Source organism: Armigeres subalbatus, chromosome 3, assembly GCF_024139115.2.
Source record: "Armigeres subalbatus isolate Guangzhou_Male chromosome 3, GZ_Asu_2, whole genome shotgun sequence".
NCBI lineage: Eukaryota > Metazoa > Arthropoda > Insecta > Diptera > Culicidae > Armigeres > Armigeres subalbatus.
Window position 1 is genome coordinate 277,256,495 of NC_085141.1, and position 21,935 is coordinate 277,278,429.

The window sequence follows — 21,935 nt, forward strand, 5'->3', positions numbered from 1 at the left end:
AGAAAATCTACTTTTGCAACTGAGGAACAGCGAATTAATCACCGAAGAAGGAAACAGAAAAAATACGTGATTTTAATTTATAATTTGAAAAGTTTTACTAGTGGCACCGACAAACTAGCAGCTACACTTTCCACCACCCTTGATGACCGTCATAATTAAGATGATTATCGCATTTATTTCCCTATTTTCATATCGATCGTCACGGTACATAATAATAAGGGCCCGTCTTGTTTCTTTCATTTCCGTTCCAGTGAATCTTGCCAAGATAAGAGCAGAAAACTGCGGTCAGGAGGAACTGGCCACATGCGCCCGACCCTTCCAGGTACTGCAGTCGTCAACGGATTTGTCGATAGCGACCAAAAAAGAGGAGCTGGATAAAATTTGCCCGTAAGTAGCTGTGACTGAATAAAATTTTTTTTCCATTTTCAATCAAGATAACATAATTCATGCAATAGATATACAATATACTAGATACAAACTTCGATGAAAGAAACCATATTTTAAATTGACTTATCAGAATTTTCTATTATCCTGAAAAAAAAAGAACAACTCTCAATTGCGACATTGATTGCATTTTGCAATTTGCAATTGCAATTTGGATTCAAAACTATCAAAAATTAATTCAAGTGTGACAATAAATATTTTCAAAAATATTACAAAAATGTATTTAAAGAAAAATAAAAATAAACGTTTCCAGTCTGAAAAGAAAAATTTAAATGTAAATGAAACAATATGAAAAAGCAATGGAATTGAACAGGGAAAATAGGAAATGTTCCATAACCGAAATCAAATTTTCAAACAAAATTAGCTTTTTTTGTAAAAAGAAACGCATACAAAGTGAAATTATAGAAACTTCTGAAGCAAGGGTAAAAAATTTTCTTAAAAATTAGCAATCTTTTGATAGTTATAGAAACGATGTTATTGATCACTCGATTGTTAATATTTGTTTTTTTCGCCACAGGCTGAAGTGGTAAATGGTAACTTGGCCTAAAACCACGCAATTAATATACAAATTTTATAAATTAAAAAGAAAAAGAAAGGCAGTGATGAGATTCGCCGAATTCTCCATGGTAAAATGTAGGGCGGATATTTTAAAATGACTTTTTTTTTTCTCCTTTAGGCTGATTTTGAGGGGGCAACAAAATAAAATTCGAATAATTTTGAGGATTTTCAAAACATTATCTAACAAATCCGAGGAGTTTTTTTTTTTTTTTTTTCATTTTAATATTTATTTTTTATTTTATCCCTCCTCTTTTACCTTTCGGAGACCAGCAGGATAGAATGTTACTTAATTATCTGTAAAGGCCTTACCCGAGCAGAAGAGATTGGCTAAATAATACCTAATTCTGTTATTGATACCATACTCTGTTATGAACTAACCCTGCATAAAAATTAAAATACCAAAGGAATAATACCAAAAATTAATATGCACAATACTTAAGCTTAATACTTGGGGTCCCCAGTAGCATTGCGAGCAAAGGCGTAGGATTGCAAATCTAGAGATGGCGAGTTTGATTCTCGGTCCGGTCTAGGATGTTTTCGGGTTGGAAACATTTTCGACTCCCTGGGCATAGTGTATCCATTGTACTTGCCACACAAGATACATACTCGTGCAATATGGCGGGCAAAGAAAAAGCTTTCAATTAATAACTGAGGAAATGCTAATAGAATACTGTTGAAAAGCAGGCCAAGTTCCAGTTGGAATGTAAAGCCATTGAAGAAGAGGAAGAAGAAGAAGAAGAATAAGAAGACTTAAGCCATAACATACTCAGTTATTAAATGGAATTTCAATACCAAATTGTTTGGTATTGAAATACCTAAGCATGTTATCCCTCAGGTATTCTGCATACATATATTATTATTATTTTACCTCTTATGCAAGGCTAGTTCATACCAATTTCTGTCTTCGTATAAACGTGTTTTTTTATTAATAAATTAAATCCAACACTAAGAAAGGAAGGGAACTAAATGAGTTGTTTTCGCGGGCCAACTGAGGGTCTCTCCAGTTTCAGTGTTCACGAAGATAGGTTTAAGAAGGGTGGGCCAGAGGAGCCACCCCAGCATGCCAACCAAGGGCATCGCCAGTTGACTTACACTTATTGTAAAACATTTTAAGATTAATTTAAAGTTAAGGATTAAAAATTTTGTACGATAATTTACGCATTAATAAAATTTGTGTTGATGCACTGTTCCCACGATGAATATGACTGTATGAAAATAATGCGCTGTTTTCCGGTGGTGTTCACTGCCTTTGTTAAGGATTGGGTTGGGGATGTCAATAAGAAATGGGGTTTCCAGTCAAATTATTACTGCCTACAGAGAATCCTTTTAGATTTTCTGACCTTTCATTTTGAAAGGACCAGATCGCCGGATAAAAATGGGGCGATATTCGAGTTCCGAAAACGGAAGGATCCTGAATTCCTCGAAGAGAGGTTTTATTCAAAATCCTTATTGAAAGGAAGATATAAAACGTTCCTAAATGTGGCAGCATGACTTGTCTTGTAATAGACTGGAATCATAATAGTTAGGCAAAAGCTCCCCAAAGAGAATGACAGGGGGCGGTCACTGGGGAGGTGGAGCCTTTGGCAAACGGACTTATCGCCGAATCAGAGTGTTTGTGGTGCCCCAAGACTATATTTGAAAATATAAACCTGTGTCCTTAAGAGTAAAATCAGCAGTGATTCAAATCGTTTGGGGCTGTCAGTTTGAATATGAATCTAAAACATTAATTGTCCCAGCACCTGTTCTAGATTCAGCTTTTATTCCAATCAACTGTCAAAAAAATAAAATTGGTATAACGCTACGTTCTATTTTCTGCAGATTTGAACCACGATTGAATCACGAGATTCAAATATTTTTCAATTGTTTTGGTGTATGGATGCGTCATTTTATCTACGGATCAATCCACTTTGCAATTCCGGCACCTTTCTTGGCAGTAACATAATGATTTCAATTAATTGAAAATTTGAAAAACATGAACTGGGGAAACCAGCCAGTTTGTTATAATTTGCTCCAGATTCAAACTAGAATAGTGGTAGAAAATTTAGAATGAAACTGAATCACTACTGATTTCACTCTAAGGTAGCAGAAAAGGAATCTATGACAAAAGGTCGAAAGTCAAAAGGTCGAAAGGACAAAAGATCGAAAGACCAAAGGTCGAAATGACAAAAGGTCGAAAAGACAAAAAGTCGATAAGACAAAACGTCGACAGGGACAGAAGTTCGAAAGGACCGAAGGTTGAATGGAACAAAATATCGAAACGGACAAAAGGTCGAAAAGGACGAAAAGTCGAAAGGAAGAAAAGGTCGATCAAAAACAAGTTGATAACAAGTTGGGCGTATTCCAACGGAATTTGTGACATGCAGTAAACTTCAGTAATACACTCATCTCATCAATCAAAGTCAAAGAACGAGCAATTTTCAAAGAAGTGGCAATTACTATGAAACAATGTTATGAATATCTTGATTTTTCTTTTAGATATAAAAAAGATTGTTGATTTAAGAAATAAATAAAACTTGTAGTATGCCAAATTGATTTTCTCCGTTTCAGTTTCTTGTCTATTTCGGCTTCGACGTTTTGTCCTTTCGACCTTTTTCCCGTTCGACGTTTTGTCCTGTCGACCTTTTGTCCTTTTAGACCATTTGTCCCTTCGACCTTTTGTCTTTCAACGTTTTATCTCTAACCCGCAGAAAAGGGCAGCCATTGAAGATCCGTCGTCCGCCAGTGCGTCCCGCAGTGTTGTCCTACACTCTGGGCAAAAAATTCTGTTCTTTGGTTTTACTCCATCTTAATGATTTTACTAAGTAAGTTCAACTAATGGAGGGATATTTGAATTTTCTGAATGTCATGGCAAACTGTCAAAAAAAATGCACGCCAGGGCCACAGGAGCGCGCGCACTGAAAATACACTTCAAATATCCCTCTATTAATTGAACTTACTTAGTTAATACTATAAAATCGTTTAGGTAGAGTAAAATCAAAGAGCAGTTGCCCTGAGTGTAGGGCAACTCTGGCGTCCCGAATTCTACCTAGATCCCATAAAGATTTCGGGGGTGGTCGTACTTGGTACATCTGCAGATAAAGTGCTCCACACTGTTTTCGGTGTTTGCAGAACTCACAGCGGCCGTTCCCGAAGTTGTGGGAGACCCTTGTGTAGCCGGTCCAAAGCCTCGATATAACTTGCTGTTCTTTCTGAGAAACAGGGTACGCCACTCCAGGGGCCGATGGAACCTTTGATTTTCTTAAAATAGACCCCTCTGACAAGACACCATGCCTCGTGGTGGCGACTGCAGTTGCCACCCGTAGCGACACTCTTACCTCGACATGTGCAGACCTCTCATTCACTTCCCCGCGCTCAGTCTGTTTTCGCTCTAACTTGCCAATCACAAGTTAGTCATGCTTGTCGACTGCTGCTCGGAGCGCCAGATTCTCTGCAAGCTGCAGGCAATCTGAGTGGTTGCAGTCGAAACTGCGTTCCACTGCTCCACCGCATGGCACACCCTTGGATAAGGGTATCCGGGGTTGTGTCCCGACCGCAAATGTCTAGCATAGCTCTTCTTTCGACGTCGAAACGAGGACATACGAACCGTATGTGGTCTGTAGTTTCAACATTTGGGCAGTCAGGGCAGACGGGGCTCTCCGCGTGCCCAAACCTGTGGAGGTACTGCCGGAAGCAGCCATGGCCTGACAGGAATTGTGTCAGATGGAAGTGAACTTCCCCATGGGGTCTCTCCACCCAGCTCGATATTTTTTTTTTTTTTTTTTTTTTTTTTTTTAATTCGTTTATTTATAAGGCTCAGTCGTGTCTAACACTTCGCGGAGCCGCGAAACAATATTGTATTAATGTATTAGTACAATCATTAAACTATGTATCAATATAAAATTCGATGTCATCAATTTTTACATTCATTGCTTTTGCTATTCTAATCTTATCATCCTCTATAATTAGTTGTCGTTCGCGTTCGTCCTCGATCCACTCGTACGATGCGATTCTATACCTTTCCTTCCTACGAGGAGAGTCAGAAACGACAGCACAATTGCTTTTCTCCTCGCTTGATGGTGCACTATTTTTGCACTCCGTTTTGTGCGGATGTACGTCCTCAGTTTCTACATTCGATGATCGGTGCCGCACTGTGTGTCTTTTTTTCGCATTTCTATCCAATTGCTTGGGTTTCAGATTATCACTGCTGGATTCAGCTTTATCTCTGACAGGAGAAGCTGGGGTTTCTTCTTCTGTTGCAGAATTCAATTTTTCGAGCTGATGCTCTATTGTTGCTTTCGCCTCGCTTCGTCGTTCCAGTAGAATCGGACAAGACTTTTTTAGGTGTTTGTCAGATTTACAGGAGAAACACTTTGGCTTTAAACCATCGTAATAGATTCTGCCTTTTATATTCCGAAAATATAGTATCTCCGGAATAGTCTTCTCGATTTCAACGTACACGCCGCGGACTCCGGTAAACATATCTAGTTGATACTCCACTGGGAACCGCTCGCGTACAGCTCGTTTCACCTTTCCAAACCTTGACAGCACGGATGTCAAGTCGGAATCAGAGATCTCCGGCGGTAGGTCGAAGATACGTACATACCGGCTGTTTCCTCCTGCTTCGGACATCTGGACCATTACACTTTTTCCATTCGTGTAACTGAATGGCAGCATCTCTGGGTTTTTTTGCAAAGCAAACCTCATTGCTTCCTCCGTTTTAAAACGTATGAAAACCTTATATCTTCTAGGCAGTTTCCATCATTTTCTGATCCCCACACAGCGATTTCACAAAACGCGCCATATCAACCAGAGTTGGTTGAGTTGCACATTCGGGGAACAGGAAAGCCAGCGTGTTTTTGACTGCAATTTCGCAAGCCATTATGATAGGTATGGTTACGAATATCACAAACAGTAAAACAACACCGAGAGCAAACCAGTGAACAAACGCGTGTATTCACGTCGAGGTGATAACGTCCACACTGAATCCCAGCTCGATATGTTAGGTATCAGCCGGTGGGTCCACCTACCTTTAGAAGAGTTATCCCACTTGCGCTGCCATCTGGCAACCGAAGTCACCCTGATGCGTTCACGGGCTCCTCTGGTGCCACGTAGCTCGAAACACTCCTCGTCTTCCCGGATGCCCAGGACGGGCCGCCGTACCTAAGAATAGATACGGCAACGCCTACCAGTAGCCTACGTCTACTGGCACATTGGAACTGTTGGACATCATCCTCGATAATGCCGCAACAGCAGTCGAAGCCCTCTTGCACGCATAGTCGACATGGCTGCCGAAGGTCAGCTTGTCGTCAATAACGACCCCAAGAAGCTTCAAACTCTGCTTTGATGCGATCGCGACTTCACCCACGTGAATCACTGCATGTTGACGATAACCACCTCCGTCTTATGTTGAGCGAGCTGCAGGCCTCTAGCGCTCATCCAATCCTCCACCGTGCTGATCGGTGTAACGAGAGCGCGATGGCATCCCAGCTTGCGCTGTTGAATGTGTTCTTCACATCAAGTGTCACTAACGCACAGTATCGAATACCTCGCCTTTTCTGTTGGATCGCTATCTCGGCGGTCTTTACCACCGAGTTAATAGCGTCCAACGTGGACTTACCCTTGCGAAAACCGAACTGGTTGCTAGACAGGCCGTTCGTACCCTCTGAGTACGGGGTCAGCCTGTTGAGGATGATCCTCTCTAGCAACTTGCCCGTCGTGTCTATAAGGCAGATTGGTCTATGCGCCGATGGGTCGCCCGGCGGCTTCCCGGCCTTCGGCAACAACACCAGTTTCTGTCTTTTCCATCTTTCGGGGAATCTACACTCATCTAGGCATCTTTGCATAGCCTGATTGCCTGAACATGTTCGGGTTCGCTATGATTGCTGCCTTGAGAGCACTGTTTGGAACTTCATCAGGCCCTGGAGCTTTGTTCGTTACCAGGGATTTGGCCACCGCGATTAACTCTTCGTTCGTCATCGGAGCCACCATTTCGGCTGCACCCATATTGCCTTGGCCATCACTATCCTGTAGGAACTGTCACATGCTGCATGCAGCTTTTTGTGTGAAAGTGATGGTGTCATATATAAATTATTCCACATGATTTTTGTTTTACGAAGACTTTTTCACTTGGAAGAGTATTCCAAAATAACCGGGCAGCTTGCTTAATATTAAGCAGTTATGAATATGTGTTCATTTCCCGATATGAAAATCATTGTGGAAATAAGTTTACAAAACAACAACTTGAAAATATTTGTGTTATTATAAGAAGAGTCTACACGGCACATAGATGAAACAGTTGAAAATCCATGAGGGAAGATCCATTAATTACGTAACGCAAAAATTAGGCATATTCAACTCCCCACACTTTTTGTATGAAACATCTGAAAATTTTGTATGGATCGTCACACTTCGCTCAACCCCACCCCCCTCCCCCCTTCCTCTTCTAAACGTTACGTAATTTGCGGACGCTCCCTGATCAACTGTGATGAATGCAGCTGTGATGAAAAGAAGAACAAGGGCCAAAACAATAAAAAAGAAGCAGCGTCTCTGCAGGTCTCGTCCCAGGTATTTCCCATAGTGCCGCAGTGGCCGGGGATTGTACCGAAGCTCATACCCTCAAGGATTCCTTGGATCCAGGCGAAGGTTGTACCTAGGCCTTCCATTTTTCCCGGGAATCAACTTCCCGGGAAACGGGAAATGAAACAATAATTTCCCGGGATTTCCCGGGATCCCGGGAAATAAAAAAAAACTCTAGCTAATTCAAAACCGTAGTTTCAATTTTGTAGTAAAATATGGTTTTGAAAATATATATTAGACATCAGGGATGCTTGCTATTTTGTCCTCAAATTATGAAAGAGTTGTTGAAAGCCTGAGAATGTTTTTGTTCAGTTCGAAAAGCGTTAAGTCCTTCTACAAAACGTTCGCCATGTCATAAGTATTAGCATCTGCTCTGGTTCGAGAGTAAGATCTATAGTGTCCTGATGAGCTCCTGAACTATTCTTATACTCGACGACTTTTTTTGTGTATAGAATCTTCAGGTCAACTTTGAAGGATAAACCATTTTTATTCATGTACGTCCACTTGTACACATTTTGTATTTAAAGCAGATGAATGAAATATTTTTAATGAGAATTCTTCCATTCGAATTAAAAAAGAGCTTACAGGCGAGTGCTTGATTGTCGTACTTTAATGATTCTGACTATAACATTTTTTTCAATCAAACTATCCTTGTAATGCCGAACAGCACCTAAAAATGAAATGAAATGTTTCAGAAATATCTCAAAATACAAACGAGTCTTCGGAATATGAGTTTGTTCGGGAATTGAATCAAAAAGGATTAAAGGTCTTAAATTTTTTTGACAATAATAGGACAAACCTGCCAAAGCGGTCACTGCTATTGCCTGAATATCTGCGAACATTGGTAGCTCTGCTGTTTCACCACAGACACTCAATTTTAATTCGACTTCACAACACTTACCGACGTTTGAACCTACTGAATGAACGAACGATAGATACAAACTGGTTCTTTGTCTCGCCTCTCTTCAACACGTGTTGGAATGCACCGTATGATTCTGTGGCATTTTCAGTTATAACTTAAATTCTTAAACTTCAAAAGTGAAATAAATAGTAAGATGATGCTTGTAAAAAAATTTAATTGATACCCCAAAATCCGTTATCATCAAATTTAAAAAATAAGAAGAAATTTTAGTATGTTCATTTCCCGGGAAATTCGGGAAACTGATACATAAATCCCGGGAATCGGGAATCCCGGGAAATATGATTTCCCGGGAAATCGTTTCCGGGAATGGAAGCCCTAGTTGTACCGCAGCTCATACCCTCAAGGATTCCCTGGATCCAGGGGTGTTTTAGAGTCTCGCTTTGAAGGGCGGAAATTACACTAGCGGATTCCGTGAAGACCAGGATTGGTTTGTTCGCAGGAAGGGTAGCCGCAGAGCTTAAAATATTCATCTTCATGAAGCAACTTCGGTCCGAATTTTGACAAACATCGCACGATTATTCAAAACATAGAATGGCATAGTCAGACGACTACTCCACAAACTCATTCATTCGACTGTCACTGAGTGTGCTTGCTATGTGCAGAAAAAAACATAATTAGCATTGTTTATATTGATGTTTACCTTTGAAAGTGCCTCGCGGATGCAAATCGGATTCAGTTATATGTGGTAAATTACTTTACTCCCTCTACTCATTTAATACGTGTTCAGAATTCAGATAATTTATCAATTTGTAGAATGTGCATAAATATTCAATGGCTAATATTCAACCGAATATTGACAGTCCAGAGCCGACTATAAATAGTGCTGTCTAATGAGCAGCTCGAAGTAGCTCGAATTTGCTCCCGTCCCGCTTGTTCTTTTTTGTCAACAAATGGGCATGAGCAGGACAGGGAGAAACTTCGAGCTACTTCAAGCTCTCATTGGACAGCACATTACTAGACACATTACTAGAAGTGAGTTGACAAGTGAAGAAAGGTAGACTTCACCAAAAAAAATCGATTATTTTACACTCTGGGTAGCCGCTACAAAAACAGCGGCAGCTTCGGCGGAAAAAATATTACATTGGCGGGGTAGACTCTCCGATTTGGCCAGGTTGGGTCCACAGACTCCAAATACGACTCCTCGACTGGCTATTTCGGAAGCGCGTTGCGCTGAGTTCCAGTACGGATCTTATAAGTTCGTTCGTGTTTTCTCCTCTTTTGAACCGGAAGGCGATTATGCGCTAGATGTTAACGGGAGGCATCAGCCAGTCCTTTGCTCCCTGAGAAGTGCACTGGAGGGAGGCTGGTACCGGCTTCACTTCTCAGGATCCGGTAAGCTTCGTCGAGGAGAACAAACAACAAACAATTTAACCTGAACAAACTAGTTTTTTAGCTGAAGTAGTTTATTTGCCACGAAACAAGCTCTTCTTCAGCTTCCAATGTTTGTTGGGTTGTCTTCTCCTGAAGTGGCAGCCGCAAAAGAGGTGGCTTTGCGACAGATGGCCATCAGAATTTAATGGATGCCGGAAAGGAAGAATCCCGGCATCAACGCAAGCTGCTTCAACGGGTGTGGACGGAAGCAGACCAAAGGCTAGCTGGACGTAGCTGTTGAAAACGGGCGAGAGAGTGTCGATGAGGTTTCGGTAGACAGGACACGTTTTTTGCACATGTCGAGGTAAGAGTGTCGCAGCGGGTGGTAACCGCAGTCGCCACCACGAGGCATGGCAGAAGAGTGAGCGCATAGGTTTAGTATGGACTGCACATGCCGAGGTAGGAGGGTCGTAGCGTAGAACTGTTGGTACCTATCGCTATCGACACCTCGAGGCATGGCAGAGGAGAGTAGAGTGAGCGTTCAAGTCAGCCTCGCATGGCATGTCAGAAGTGAGAACCTAAGTAAGTCCCACATGGTGTATCAGAGCGTGTGTCAGGAGGAGTGACAGGGACAAGGAGCAAGGACCCAAATAAGTCTCAGATTGGTGTGCTAGAGTGTGCGTGGGGCCCTCCTTAGCCGTGCGGTAAGACGCGCGGCTACAAAGCAAGACCATGCTGAGGGTGGCTGGGTTCGATTCCCGGTGCCGGTCTAGGCAATTTTCGGATTGGAAATTGTCTCGACTTCCCTGGGCATAAAAGTATCATCGTGTTAGCCTCATGATATACGAATGCTAAAATGGTAAACAGGCTTAGAAACCTCGCAGTTAATAACTGTGGAAGTGCTTAATGAACACTAAGCTGCGAGGCGGCTCTATCCCAGTGTGGGGACGTAATGCCAATAAGAAGAAGAAGAAGAGTGTGCGTAAAGGGTGAGCACCCAAGTTAGACTCATATGGTGCCTCAGAAAGAGTGTCAGAGTGTGTCAGAGGCTATGTTAGAGAGATCACCCAAGTAAGCCTCATACGGGATGAGTGCTTGTGTGAGTGTGAATGAGCGAGTACAGTGAGTACTGCCTATCCCCCTGAAGTAATGCTGTATTAGTAGAGAGGGTAACTCAAGTACCCTTCCGTTGCTTGGGTGGGTTTAGTGGGTCCAGCGTTCCATCAACTCCACTCCCTGAGTGATAATTTCAGGTGTCTGTTTGCAAGTTTGCCTTCATCCCTCTATAAAAAAAACAAGACGGGACACGTTTGATCAAGGCCTTAAAGCAAGCAGCTGTCGATGATAGCTTGTACGATTTTTAGTGTGGTGCTTCTGTTCTGGTACGGTGTTTTTCGCAAGGGTTTCCATGAGACTGATGCGGGAATTGCAAGCTACTTTCACCACCCGGAAGTGCGGTAGAAAGGTTAGTTTCCGGTCGATGTCGACACCAAGCACCCGGACGATCTTCCGGTTGGGGATGGCATCCGTGCCAAGCTTTATATAAGGCCTGTCAACTGATACAGGCCACTGCAAACGTGTACCCGAACTTATTAGCGACTTATTAGCGTTCATAACAAAACCGACGGATGAAGCCCAGCGATAGATGGCACTTACAGCCGCCTGAGTTTTGATCCTGTTCCTACCAGGCGTTCTGCCGACAACGACCAATAAAATGTTGTCGGCATATACAAATAAGTACACATTTGCTTGTAGAATGCTGAAAACCTCGTCCATATCGATGAAAAAAGCATCACCGCTAGGACCGACCCTTCGGGAAAGCCGGTTTCTTCGGGGTACTCGTCTGATGCAGTGAGTACAACGAAACTTTTCTTCCACTCGTCCGGGAACGTGCGGTTTTTCCCAAAGATCGTTGACGAGCTTGAGAAAATTAAAAAAAAAACATCATTTGGTCGGAAAGATCATTTGGTTTGGATCATGACCGAAAAAGATGTTCGACCGAAATGGTCGTTTGGCAGAAAGGACCATTTGGCCGAAAATGTTATTTGATCGAACGACGTTGGTCAAAAATGTTATTTGATAGAATCGGTCATATGATCGTGAATGTTCTTTGCTTAACCAATGGTCAAAAATGTCGTTTGGTTAAATAATAACCATGGTGAAAATTGTGAAGTGATTCATAATAATAGAGAAGTAAGAAGTAAAATAGAGAAGTAAGAAGTAAAATAGAGAAGTGAGAATTGAGGCGTCTCACTTCTCACTGTTTAAACGGTTTAAACACCACCGAAAGAAGTGGTTTCCCCCTCAAAACACTTTTCGAACTAAATCTTTCACATGTTGTGCAAATGCACAAATTGAATTGTTGGAATTGTTTGTTTTCAATGCTGTTAAATAAAAATCTGTTATTTCTTAGCTTCATTGTTATATTTCATTAATCAAATAATTTATGCGCTGGAGAACTTACAACTCACAATAGAAATATACGCGAAGGGCAAAAACTAATTATTAAAAAAAACAAAAGTCATAACAATACGGATTAATTTGAGCAATAAAATCGTAACTTTTTGTACACAAATAATGTTTAATTCTCTTCGGTTGATGTGCAATTATCCGCATTATTGCAGAAACGTTTATTGTTCTCACTTTTACGGCTCAGCAGTTATGCCGCAACATAAACACCTAATTGCTTGTTCAAATTATGACCAAACCAAAGTAGTTTAATCCTCAACCACATCCGACATGGCATCGAAGCGACAACTTACTCCTACTTAATGTACAGAACTTCATAAATCTTCCAAACGTGACATCGCCTTGTCTCCGGTGACACTTTTTTTGTCGCCTTTGACCGTTGGTGCCGGGTTTAACTCACCATCCGCACATTGTGGGATAGTTTTTAATGCTACAATTTATTTTCCAGGACTTTCTGGTGTCCTTTTGCAAAGCGACTTCTGCAGCTGCCTTCCTCTACGTGCGTCTATTAAATATTTCCTTTGTTGGCACTTTTCCATTGCAGCGATTTAACTAGGGGCCTACACTGCATCCGAAGCTACACGCGGCGGTGCATGACTCTGGAGCAGCGGAATCGTTTCAATAAACTCTATAATGGCACCCATCAATTCGTTCGAGACCTCTGCCGGGAAGGACCGTATCAGAGCGAATTTTTAACGCACGCTCCCTGCCTGCAGCGTGTGCGACCGGACTACGAAGTTTGCGGCCGGAAATACCACAATACGGTTTCGGTTATCACCCAGCAGCAACAACATCACCAGGCCCGCCACGAAAGGCATCACCAGCAGCAGCAGCAGCAGCAACAACAACAACCCAATCATCATACCACGGCTGGGCGGGATGCCGAGGCGGATGTGCGGACAGTGTGCTGCTCGTTTATAGAATATCTAGACTGTTCGGAAAGTGTCGCCAAGAAGACATGCGGTTGGGAAACGGCGAAATTCACGCGCGGATTTCTGGACAAAATGTCGTCGAATCTGATAAATGTAAGTTTCCTCATAACTGTGTAATGCCTCATTAGAGTTGCAATTATTGAAAATATACTTCTCGCTTAAAAGGACCTAAGTAACATTTTTTTCATGAATTAATTTGAACACTGCAATCAATAGATTTCATGTTGTTCTGTTGATTGCGCTATTCAAATTAAATCATGAAAAAAATGTTACTTAGGTCCTTTTGAAAAGTTAAGCGAGACTTCGATAATCATTATACGATTGTTATTGCAAACAGAAGCAATAGAACATCAACTTGCAAATAATATCCTTCACAAATATTTTCTCATCAAATTTTATCTAAAGGATATATGCTTTTCGGATGAAAAATATAATTTGATTACAAAGTATCAAAAGTTTTTAAATATACCCAATATACAAATCAATTTTAACCTTCCTAATGCATTAGAAAAAAGTTACACATTGTGCATTGGGGTCCATTTGGACCCAACATTTCACCACGATTAAAAAAACTCAAATTTCAACCGATTTTCGATCTTTAGGTACCAAACGAAAGCTGTAGGTTCCTAGAACAAGCTCATGGGGTGATTCATCCAAATTGACTTCTTTAGTCCCCGGGGAACCTGTACTAAAGAGGTACTTTTTGAGCTTCTCAATTTGGCACTAAATTTTCGAAATTCGTGTTATGAAACATACAATTGCTTGCAAATATGTGCTCTGATGATCCCAACTGTATTTGCTATCTTGTATATGCCATTTTTGGGGAAATTTATCCCTCCACCGGTCATCGGAGAGCCCTCTGGAAGATCCGGAACTTCCGTAAAAGTGGCCAATTCTAAAAGTTAATCCCATTTTACGTAATCATTCATTCTGGCAAATTGTGGGTGCAATCAATAATAAATGTCTTCTGTGACCTCTCAATGCCCCAGAAATGGTTCTCCTGAAGATTCGGAACATCCGTAAAATGGCCAATTCCAAAAGTTCATCTCAAAACAAATTTTAAAAACTATTTATATCAGCGAATTGATTTTGCAATCAATAGCGAAAGTCTATTGTGACCCGAAATGACCACAATACGGTCCTCAGAAAACCCGAAACATTCGTAAAATAGATTAATCCTAAAAGTTGATCCCAGAGCTGAACATTTTTGTTAGCATTCATGTAGTAAACGGTATATATAATATGTGGAGTAAATAGTGTAAGTTCTCTGTAACCTACCAAAAATTAATCACATTCGATTTTTTAGAAAACATTGTTAACGGCTCCGGTTCTCCGGGAAATTTGGGACAACCGCTAAAATTATTAATTCCTTAAGTTTAGAGCTCCACATTTATTTCGAAAACATCTATAGCGGGGAAATGATTGTGCAATCAATAATTGGAATTTTCTATGACGTCTGAATGTCCACAAAACTGTCCTCCGATGATTACGAAAAAGGAATATCAGTAAAAATGGTCGATTCCAAAAGTTCATCCCACAACTTTGCTAAACGACATTTTTGCATCAGCGCGCCGCCGTTTAAAATTTGTCACGCCGGTGGTCTATAATATTCCACGACGATTCAAAATTCAAGTCCGCAAAATTTTCCGATTCAATGGAATTTCCGTAGATTTTTCCAATTGATCCCTAGAACAAAACGTTAGAACTAAAGAGTTTTTTTCCTGGAAATACCAATGGTATCCCTAAAAATTCCATAAAATTTTCCGTTAAAATTTCGAAAATCCCACCTTGAAAAGTAAGTTAAACTTCGAGAGTAAATTTCGAAGGAGATCCCGTTAGAATTCAAAAAATTATCGTTGAAATAGATTTTTTGAATGGAATTTTTGAATGTTTGGCCATTTTGTCGAATGCAACAATTCCCAACAAACATTGGAGAAGAATGAAGCGCTTATGCTGTTCAAAGATCTAGTAGCCTAGGAATTCGAACATATCGGCATAGAGAGAGAAACCTGAACAAAATATGACCAGAACACATCGAGATAGGGATGTTATTGAGATGTAGAAGGCCCGAATGTATGTAGATTGAAGGGGCCGAGAAAACCACCGGCATAGGGAGAGATATCGATATATAGAACATCGAGATGTAGAGAGGACAGGACAGAAAGTGTGGAAAAGCGGGCATCGAGCGGCTACCTTCTACCAAAGCTGTGGCACCACCAACGAGCTGGGAACCGGCTTCATAGTGCTGGGTAAGATGCGCCAACGCGTGATTGGGTGGCAGCCAATCAACGCAAGGATGTGCAAGCTGAGGATTAAAGGCGGTTTCTTCAACTATAGCATCATCAACGTGCACTGCCCACACGAAGGGAGACCCGACGACGAGAAAGAAGCGTTCTACGCACAGCTGGAGCAGACATACGATGGATGCCCACTGCGGGACGTTAAAATCGTCATCGGTGACATGAACGCACAGGTAGGAAGGGAGAAATGTATAGACCGGTCATCGGACCGGATAGTCTGCACACCGTATCGAATGACAACGGCCAACGATGCATAAACTTCGCAGCCTCCCGCGGAATGGTAGTCCGAAGCACCTTCTTTCCCCGCAAAAATATCCACAAGGCCACATGGAGATCACCTAACCAAGAAACGGAAAACCAAATCGACCACGTTCTAATCGACGGTAAATTCTTCTCCGACATCACGAACGTCCGCACTTACCGCAGTGCGAATATTGAATCCGACCACTACCTCGTTGCAGTATGCCTGCGCTCAAAACTCTCGACGGTGTACAACACGCGTCGAAGTCGGACGCCGCGGCTTAACATTGGGCGGCTACAAGACGGTAGACTAGCCCAAGACTACGCGCAGCAGCTGGAAGTGGCACTTCCAACGGAAGAGCAGCTAGGCGCAGCGTCTCTTGAAGATGGCTGGAGAGATATTCGATCCGCCATTGGTAGCACCGCAACCGCTGCACTTGGCACGGTGCCCTCGGATCAGAGAAACGACTGGTATGACGGCGAATGTGAGCAGTTAGTGGAAGAGAAGAATGCAGCATGGGCGAGATTGCTGCAACACCGCACGAGGGCGAACGAAGCACGATATAAACAGGCGCGGAACAGACAAAACTCGATTTTCCGGAGGAAAAAGCGCCAGCAGGAAGATCGAGACCGTGAAGAAACGGAGCAATTGTACCGCGCTAATAACACACGAAAGTTCTATGAGAAGTTAAACCGTTCACGTAAGGGCCACGTGCCACAGCCTGATATGTGTAAGGACATAAACGGGAACCTTCTTACGAACGAGCGTGAGGTGATCCAAAGGTGGCGGCAGCACTACGAAGAACACCTGAATGGCGATGTGACAGACGAAGATGGCGGTATGGTGATGGACCTGGGAGAACGCGCGCAGGACAGAATTCTACCGGCTCCGGATCTCCAGGAAATCCAGGAGGAGATTGGCCGGCTGAAAAACAACAAAGCCCCTGGGGTTGACCAACTACCAGGAGAGCTATTTAAACACGGTGGTGAGGCACTGGCTAGAGCGCTGCACTGGGTCATTACCAAGATTTGGGAGGAGGAAGTTTTGCCGCAGGAGTGGATGGAAGGTGTCGTGTGTCCCATCTACAAAAGGGCGATAAGCTGGATTGTAGCAACTACCGCGCAATCACATTGCTGAACGCCGCCTACAAGGTACTCTCCCAAATTTTATGCCGTCGACTAGCACCAACTGCAAGGGAGTTCGTGGGGCAGTACCAGGCGGGTTTTATGGGCGAACGCTCCACCACGGACCAGGTGTTCGCCATTCGCCAAGTAATGCAGAAATGCCGCGAATACAACGTGCCCACACATCATCTATTCATCGACTTCAAAGCCGCATATGATACAATCGATCGGGACCAGCTATGGCAGCTAATGCACGAACACGGTTTTCCGGATAAACTGACACGGTTGATCAAAGCGACGATGGATCGGGTGATGTGCGTAGTTCGAGTTTCAAGGGCATTCTCGAGCTCCTTCAAAACCTGCAGCGGGTTACAGCAAGGTGATGGTCTTTCGTGTCTGCTATTCAACATCGCTTTGGAAGGGGTAATACGAAGAGCAGGGATTAACACGAGTGGTACAATTTTCAATAAGTCCGTCCAGCTATTTGGTTTCGCCGACGACATAGATATTATGGCACGTAACTTTGAGAAGATGGAGGAAGCCTACATCAGACTGAAGGGAAGCTAAGCGGATCGGACTAGTCATCAACACGTCGAAGACGAAGTACATGATAGGAAGAGGTTCAAGAGAAGACAATGTGAGCCACCCACCGCGAGTTTGCATCGGTGGTGACGAAATCGAGGTGGTAGAAGAATTTGTGTACTTGGGCTGGTGACTGCCGAAAATGACACCAGCAGAGAAATTCGGAGACGCATAGTGGCTGGAAATCGTACGTACTTTGGACTCCGCAAGACGCTCCGATCGAATAGAGTTCGCCGCCGTACCAAACTGACAATCTACAAAACGCTAATTAGACCGGTAGTCCTCTACGGACACGAGACCTGGACGATGCTCGTGGAGGACCACCGCGCACTTGGAGTTTTCGAAAGGAAAGTGCTGCGTACCATCTATGGTGGGGTGCAGATGGCGGACGGTACGTGGAGGAGGCGAATGAACCACGAATTGCATCAGCTGTTGGGAGAACCATCCATCGTTCACACCGCGAAAATCGGACGACTGCGATGGGCCGGGCACGTAGCCAGAATGTCGGACAGTAACCCGGTGAAAATGGTTCTCGACAACGATCCGACGGGCACAAGAAGGCGAGGTGCGCAGCGGGCAAGGTGGATCGATCAGGTGGAAGATGACTTGCGGAACCTCCGTAGACTGCGTGGTTGGCGACGTGTAGCCATGGACCGAGCCGAATGGAGAAGACTCTTATATACCGCACAGGCCACTTCGGCCTTAGTCTGAATAAATAAATAAATAATAGATGTAGAGAGTTGACTGTATAGATAAAACTATTGTTTGTTGGTAAGTCTGAAGGTTGTTTCAATCCCAGGTCCGTTCCATTCTCCTACTTTGTATCTTTCTCTATATTTCTCATGTTCTAGCAATCGCTAGAACTGGAGAAGGACTTCCATACCGTCTCCATTCCTATACTATACCTTTAACTTGACTTTTCTAGTAAAAAGTGCTAGAGTTAAAAATATACGGAAAATCTCGTTTTCTACATCCTATAAGAAATTCTATCAGTTGCTTTCTCCTATATGTCACATTTGCAGCTCGTTCACCAAGCCGAACCTCCGCCCCTCGAACCTAACCCAAAAATTCCAACAAATTCCGCATGAACTCGTGGCAAGTGCAGAGGAATATTCTTTTATTATTGATTGCAAACACAATTCGCCAGGATAGGTTGCTACGAAAAAATCGCAATGCTCTGAGATAAACTTTTGGAATTGACCACTTTTATGAATGAACCAGATCTCCCGGAGGACCATCTCTTAAGCACTTGGAGGACACAGAAGACTTTCCCTATTAACTTTCCAGAGTGAAAGGTAACGAAAAAAATCGCTGTGCTGGAATTTTGGAATTGTTCAATTTTGGAAATTGAAATTGTTTTACGGATGTTCCAGATCTTCCGAAGGATTGTTTCTGCGACATTTGTAGACCACAGAAGACTTTCACTATAGAGTGCATTCACAATTCACCAGAATGGATGGTTACGAAAAAATCTCTATGCTCTGGGGAGAACTTTTAGAATTGGCCACTTTCACGGATGTTCCGTATCTTCCGGAAGACCATTTTTGTGGCATTTGGAGGTCACAGAAGATTTTCATTATTGATTTTTCCATAATTCTCCAGGATATATTATTATGAAAAAGTTACAAAGCTCTGGGACAAACTTTTGTAATTGGCCATTTTTACATTTAGGGATCACAGAAGACTTTCATTATTGATTGCACGTACAATTTGTCAGAATGGATGCTTACGAAAAAATCGCGAAGCTCTGGGATGAACTCTTGGAATTAGCCAATTTTACGAGTGTTCCGGATTTTCCGGAGCGCCGTTTCTGGGACATCTGGGGGTCACAGAAGACTTTAACTATTGATTGTACCCACAATTTGCCAGAATGAATGGCTATCAAAAAATCGCGAAGCTCTGGGATGAACTTTTTGAATTGGTCATATTGCGGAAGTTCCGGATCTTCCGGAGGACCGGTGTTATTATTGACCGCCAGCGTGGATCCATCCAAAGTAGATGAATTAGATCACCAGCTAGAAAGAATCCCCATTAGCAATAAATACGCACAGAAAAGCCAAACATGTCGACGGTTTCGTGTAATTCTGGCACCATTCAAAATTTTTCGTTCTTGAGCCAAATTCATAATATATCAAAATTTATGTGTATTTCGAAATTTTACAATTTTTCGGAAAATTCATATAAATCTATAAACTTGACTATTTTTTTTAAATTTTTCTAGAGCTGAAACACACAAAACTAATCTATTTTGTATCAACACATGCAGAAAGAATCGCAAAATTCTAAATAATCACAAAAAATATAGAAGTTTCATTTTTTGAGTCAAAAATTCAAAACGTCGTTTCTGATAATTTGCAGATTTTGAGTTGTGCCTTTTTTGCAAGGAACCGTCGATGTGTCTATATCGTACCTATGTTTAATAACGAATACGGACAATAATTGAATTACGCAATAAAAATTGATAAACAAAATGATTACAATAAATTGCTATCAATCAAAACAGCACTAACAGTTGACATTTTCCACCTTCTACTCTTTCCACAGATGTACTGCGAAGATTACTACAACTCGAACAAATGCCCCTCGATGCAATCATCCGGCATCAGCATCATACCCAGCAGCATCACCAGTTTCCTGGCCTTCTTGGTCCCGAGCGCTCTATGCTTCATGAACAAATATTTCTCAAATATCAGCCTACTTCGGTTACGATAAAACCGCGCCTTGTTCCTAGGTACGAATTTCAAAACTCATGAAACACATCTCCATGGGAGCCGTCGCTCGTTGTTCTTGGCCCACTGCTCTGGTGTGCCTTCTCGCGTCTTGATTACCGGCTTACCCTAACCTTTTCCGCATTAGGTAGGCCTACCTACCGCTCGCTCGGCAGTGCTCAGCTCACCCATTTCGAACTTGTAAATGACAAACTTGTTAACATAGGTTATGAAACATAGAAGCGCAAGAGACGACGACGAGTTATGATCATCACAGTTTCGATCCAACATAGGCAACGCTGAAGCTAATCAACAAGCGAGGGAGAAATTAGTGTTAATTAATTTATTGACTCGAATTAGTGGCCAGGGCTAAGGTGCTCATACTCCTCTACCATTCAATGGTTATGATCTGTTTAAAAAATATAGATCATAAAAAACGGTGACCAGGGTTGTTGATTCGTTAAACTTCAGTTGTGATGTGGAGATGTCACAAACTGAAGTTAATTATTAAGAAACCGTTCCGTCTTTATTAGTTTTAGACTGAGACAGGTTAGTTAAGGTCAGTTCAAGAATTTAATACGTTTAAGATGATCAAGAATGCTAATCAAATGTACATATGCGAGTTTACGGTAGCTTTAGGTAGTCATATACTAAAATGCTAAATCAACATCATAATATTGAACCTGTATTAAGCAAAATCCATTCAAATGAGACATGCTAGTAATATGTTAAAATTGAAACCAAATATTAGCGAGTAAGCTACTGATAATAAATATCATTAATTTTTAAAGAAATTTAATCAAGAGTGCTATTGCGTTTTATATTATAATCCGAAAATTATGACTATTTATGATCATTCATCAGACTGAAACTGCACTCTTAGTTGAATCCTCACATTTTTGGATAAGCCACCCATATCTGTATCTGACTAATAAGACATCGTCATGAATATCAGAGCGACTAGACAAATATTTAACATTATGACAAGGAGTGTACTGATAGTTTAATGCCGAGGTAGCATGTGCGTGCAGTACGCAAAATCCTCAACTTCCTCTTCCCATCGCTCAATATGTAGCAATACATCGCCAACCATGGAGCATCTTCGCACGTGTTGAATCACTATCATGATACATTTGCACCGCGTTGTTGTTCGACGTTCTGGCTACGTACCTGAACCAGCGCAGTCATACGATTTGCGTGGTATAATTTATTTATTATCAGACTAAGGCCGGAGTGGCCTGTGCTGCACATGAAAGTCTTCTCCATTCAGCTCGGTCCATGACTGCACGTCGCCAACCACGCAGTCTGCGGAGGGTCCTCAAATCGTCCTCGTCCTGATCGATCCACCTTGCTCGCTGTGCACCTCGCCTTCTTATTCCCGTCGGATCGTTGTCGAGAACCATTTTCACCGGATTACTGTCCGACATTCTGGATACGTGCCCGGCCCAACGCAGTCTTCCGATTGTCGCGGTGTGAACGATGGATGGTTCTCCCAACAGCTGACGCAACTCGTGGTTCATTTGCCTCCTCCACGTACCGTCCGCCATCTGTACGCAGCACTTTCTTTTCGAAAACTCCCAGTGCGCGTTGGTCCTCCACGAGCATCGTCCAGGTCTCGTGTCCGTAGAGAACTACCGGTATAATAAGTGTTTTGTAGATAGTCAGTTTGGTACGGCGGCGAACTCTATTCGATCGCTCCGTCTTGCGGAGTCCAAAGAACGTATGATGCATCTCCGAATTTCTCTGCTGGTATCGTTATCGGAGGTCACCAATGATTACACGAATTCTT

At 42.4% G+C, this 21,935-nt stretch overlaps 1 protein-coding gene across 1 annotated transcript; it reads left to right on the forward strand.

Moving 5' to 3' along the window:
* Positions 1-75: 75 nt before the first annotated feature.
* LOC134219949 (uncharacterized) lies at positions 76-20,951 on the forward strand. Its single transcript, XM_062698853.1, has 3 exons — positions 76-387; positions 12,804-13,284; positions 19,983-20,951. The coding sequence occupies exons 1-3, from the start codon at positions 143-145 to the stop codon at positions 20,148-20,150; spliced, it is 894 nt and encodes a 297-aa protein (XP_062554837.1). The 5' UTR covers positions 76-142; the 3' UTR covers positions 20,151-20,951.
* Positions 20,952-21,935: the final 984 nt, after the last annotated feature.

What these genes read in the sequence shown, in the direction of transcription:
- LOC134219949 (XM_062698853.1), top strand. Translation starts at nt 143, where the DNA reads ATGACCGTCATAATTAAGATGATTATCGCATTTATTTCCCTATTTTCA. An exon ending in GAGCTGGATAAAATTTGCCC is followed by an intron (nt 388 to 12,803) that starts GTAAGTAGCTGT and finishes TTTCCATTGCAG; the next exon opens with CGATTTAACTAGGGGCCTAC. An exon ending in TGTCGTCGAATCTGATAAAT is followed by an intron (nt 13,285 to 19,982) that starts GTAAGTTTCCTC and finishes CTCTTTCCACAG; the next exon opens with ATGTACTGCGAAGATTACTA.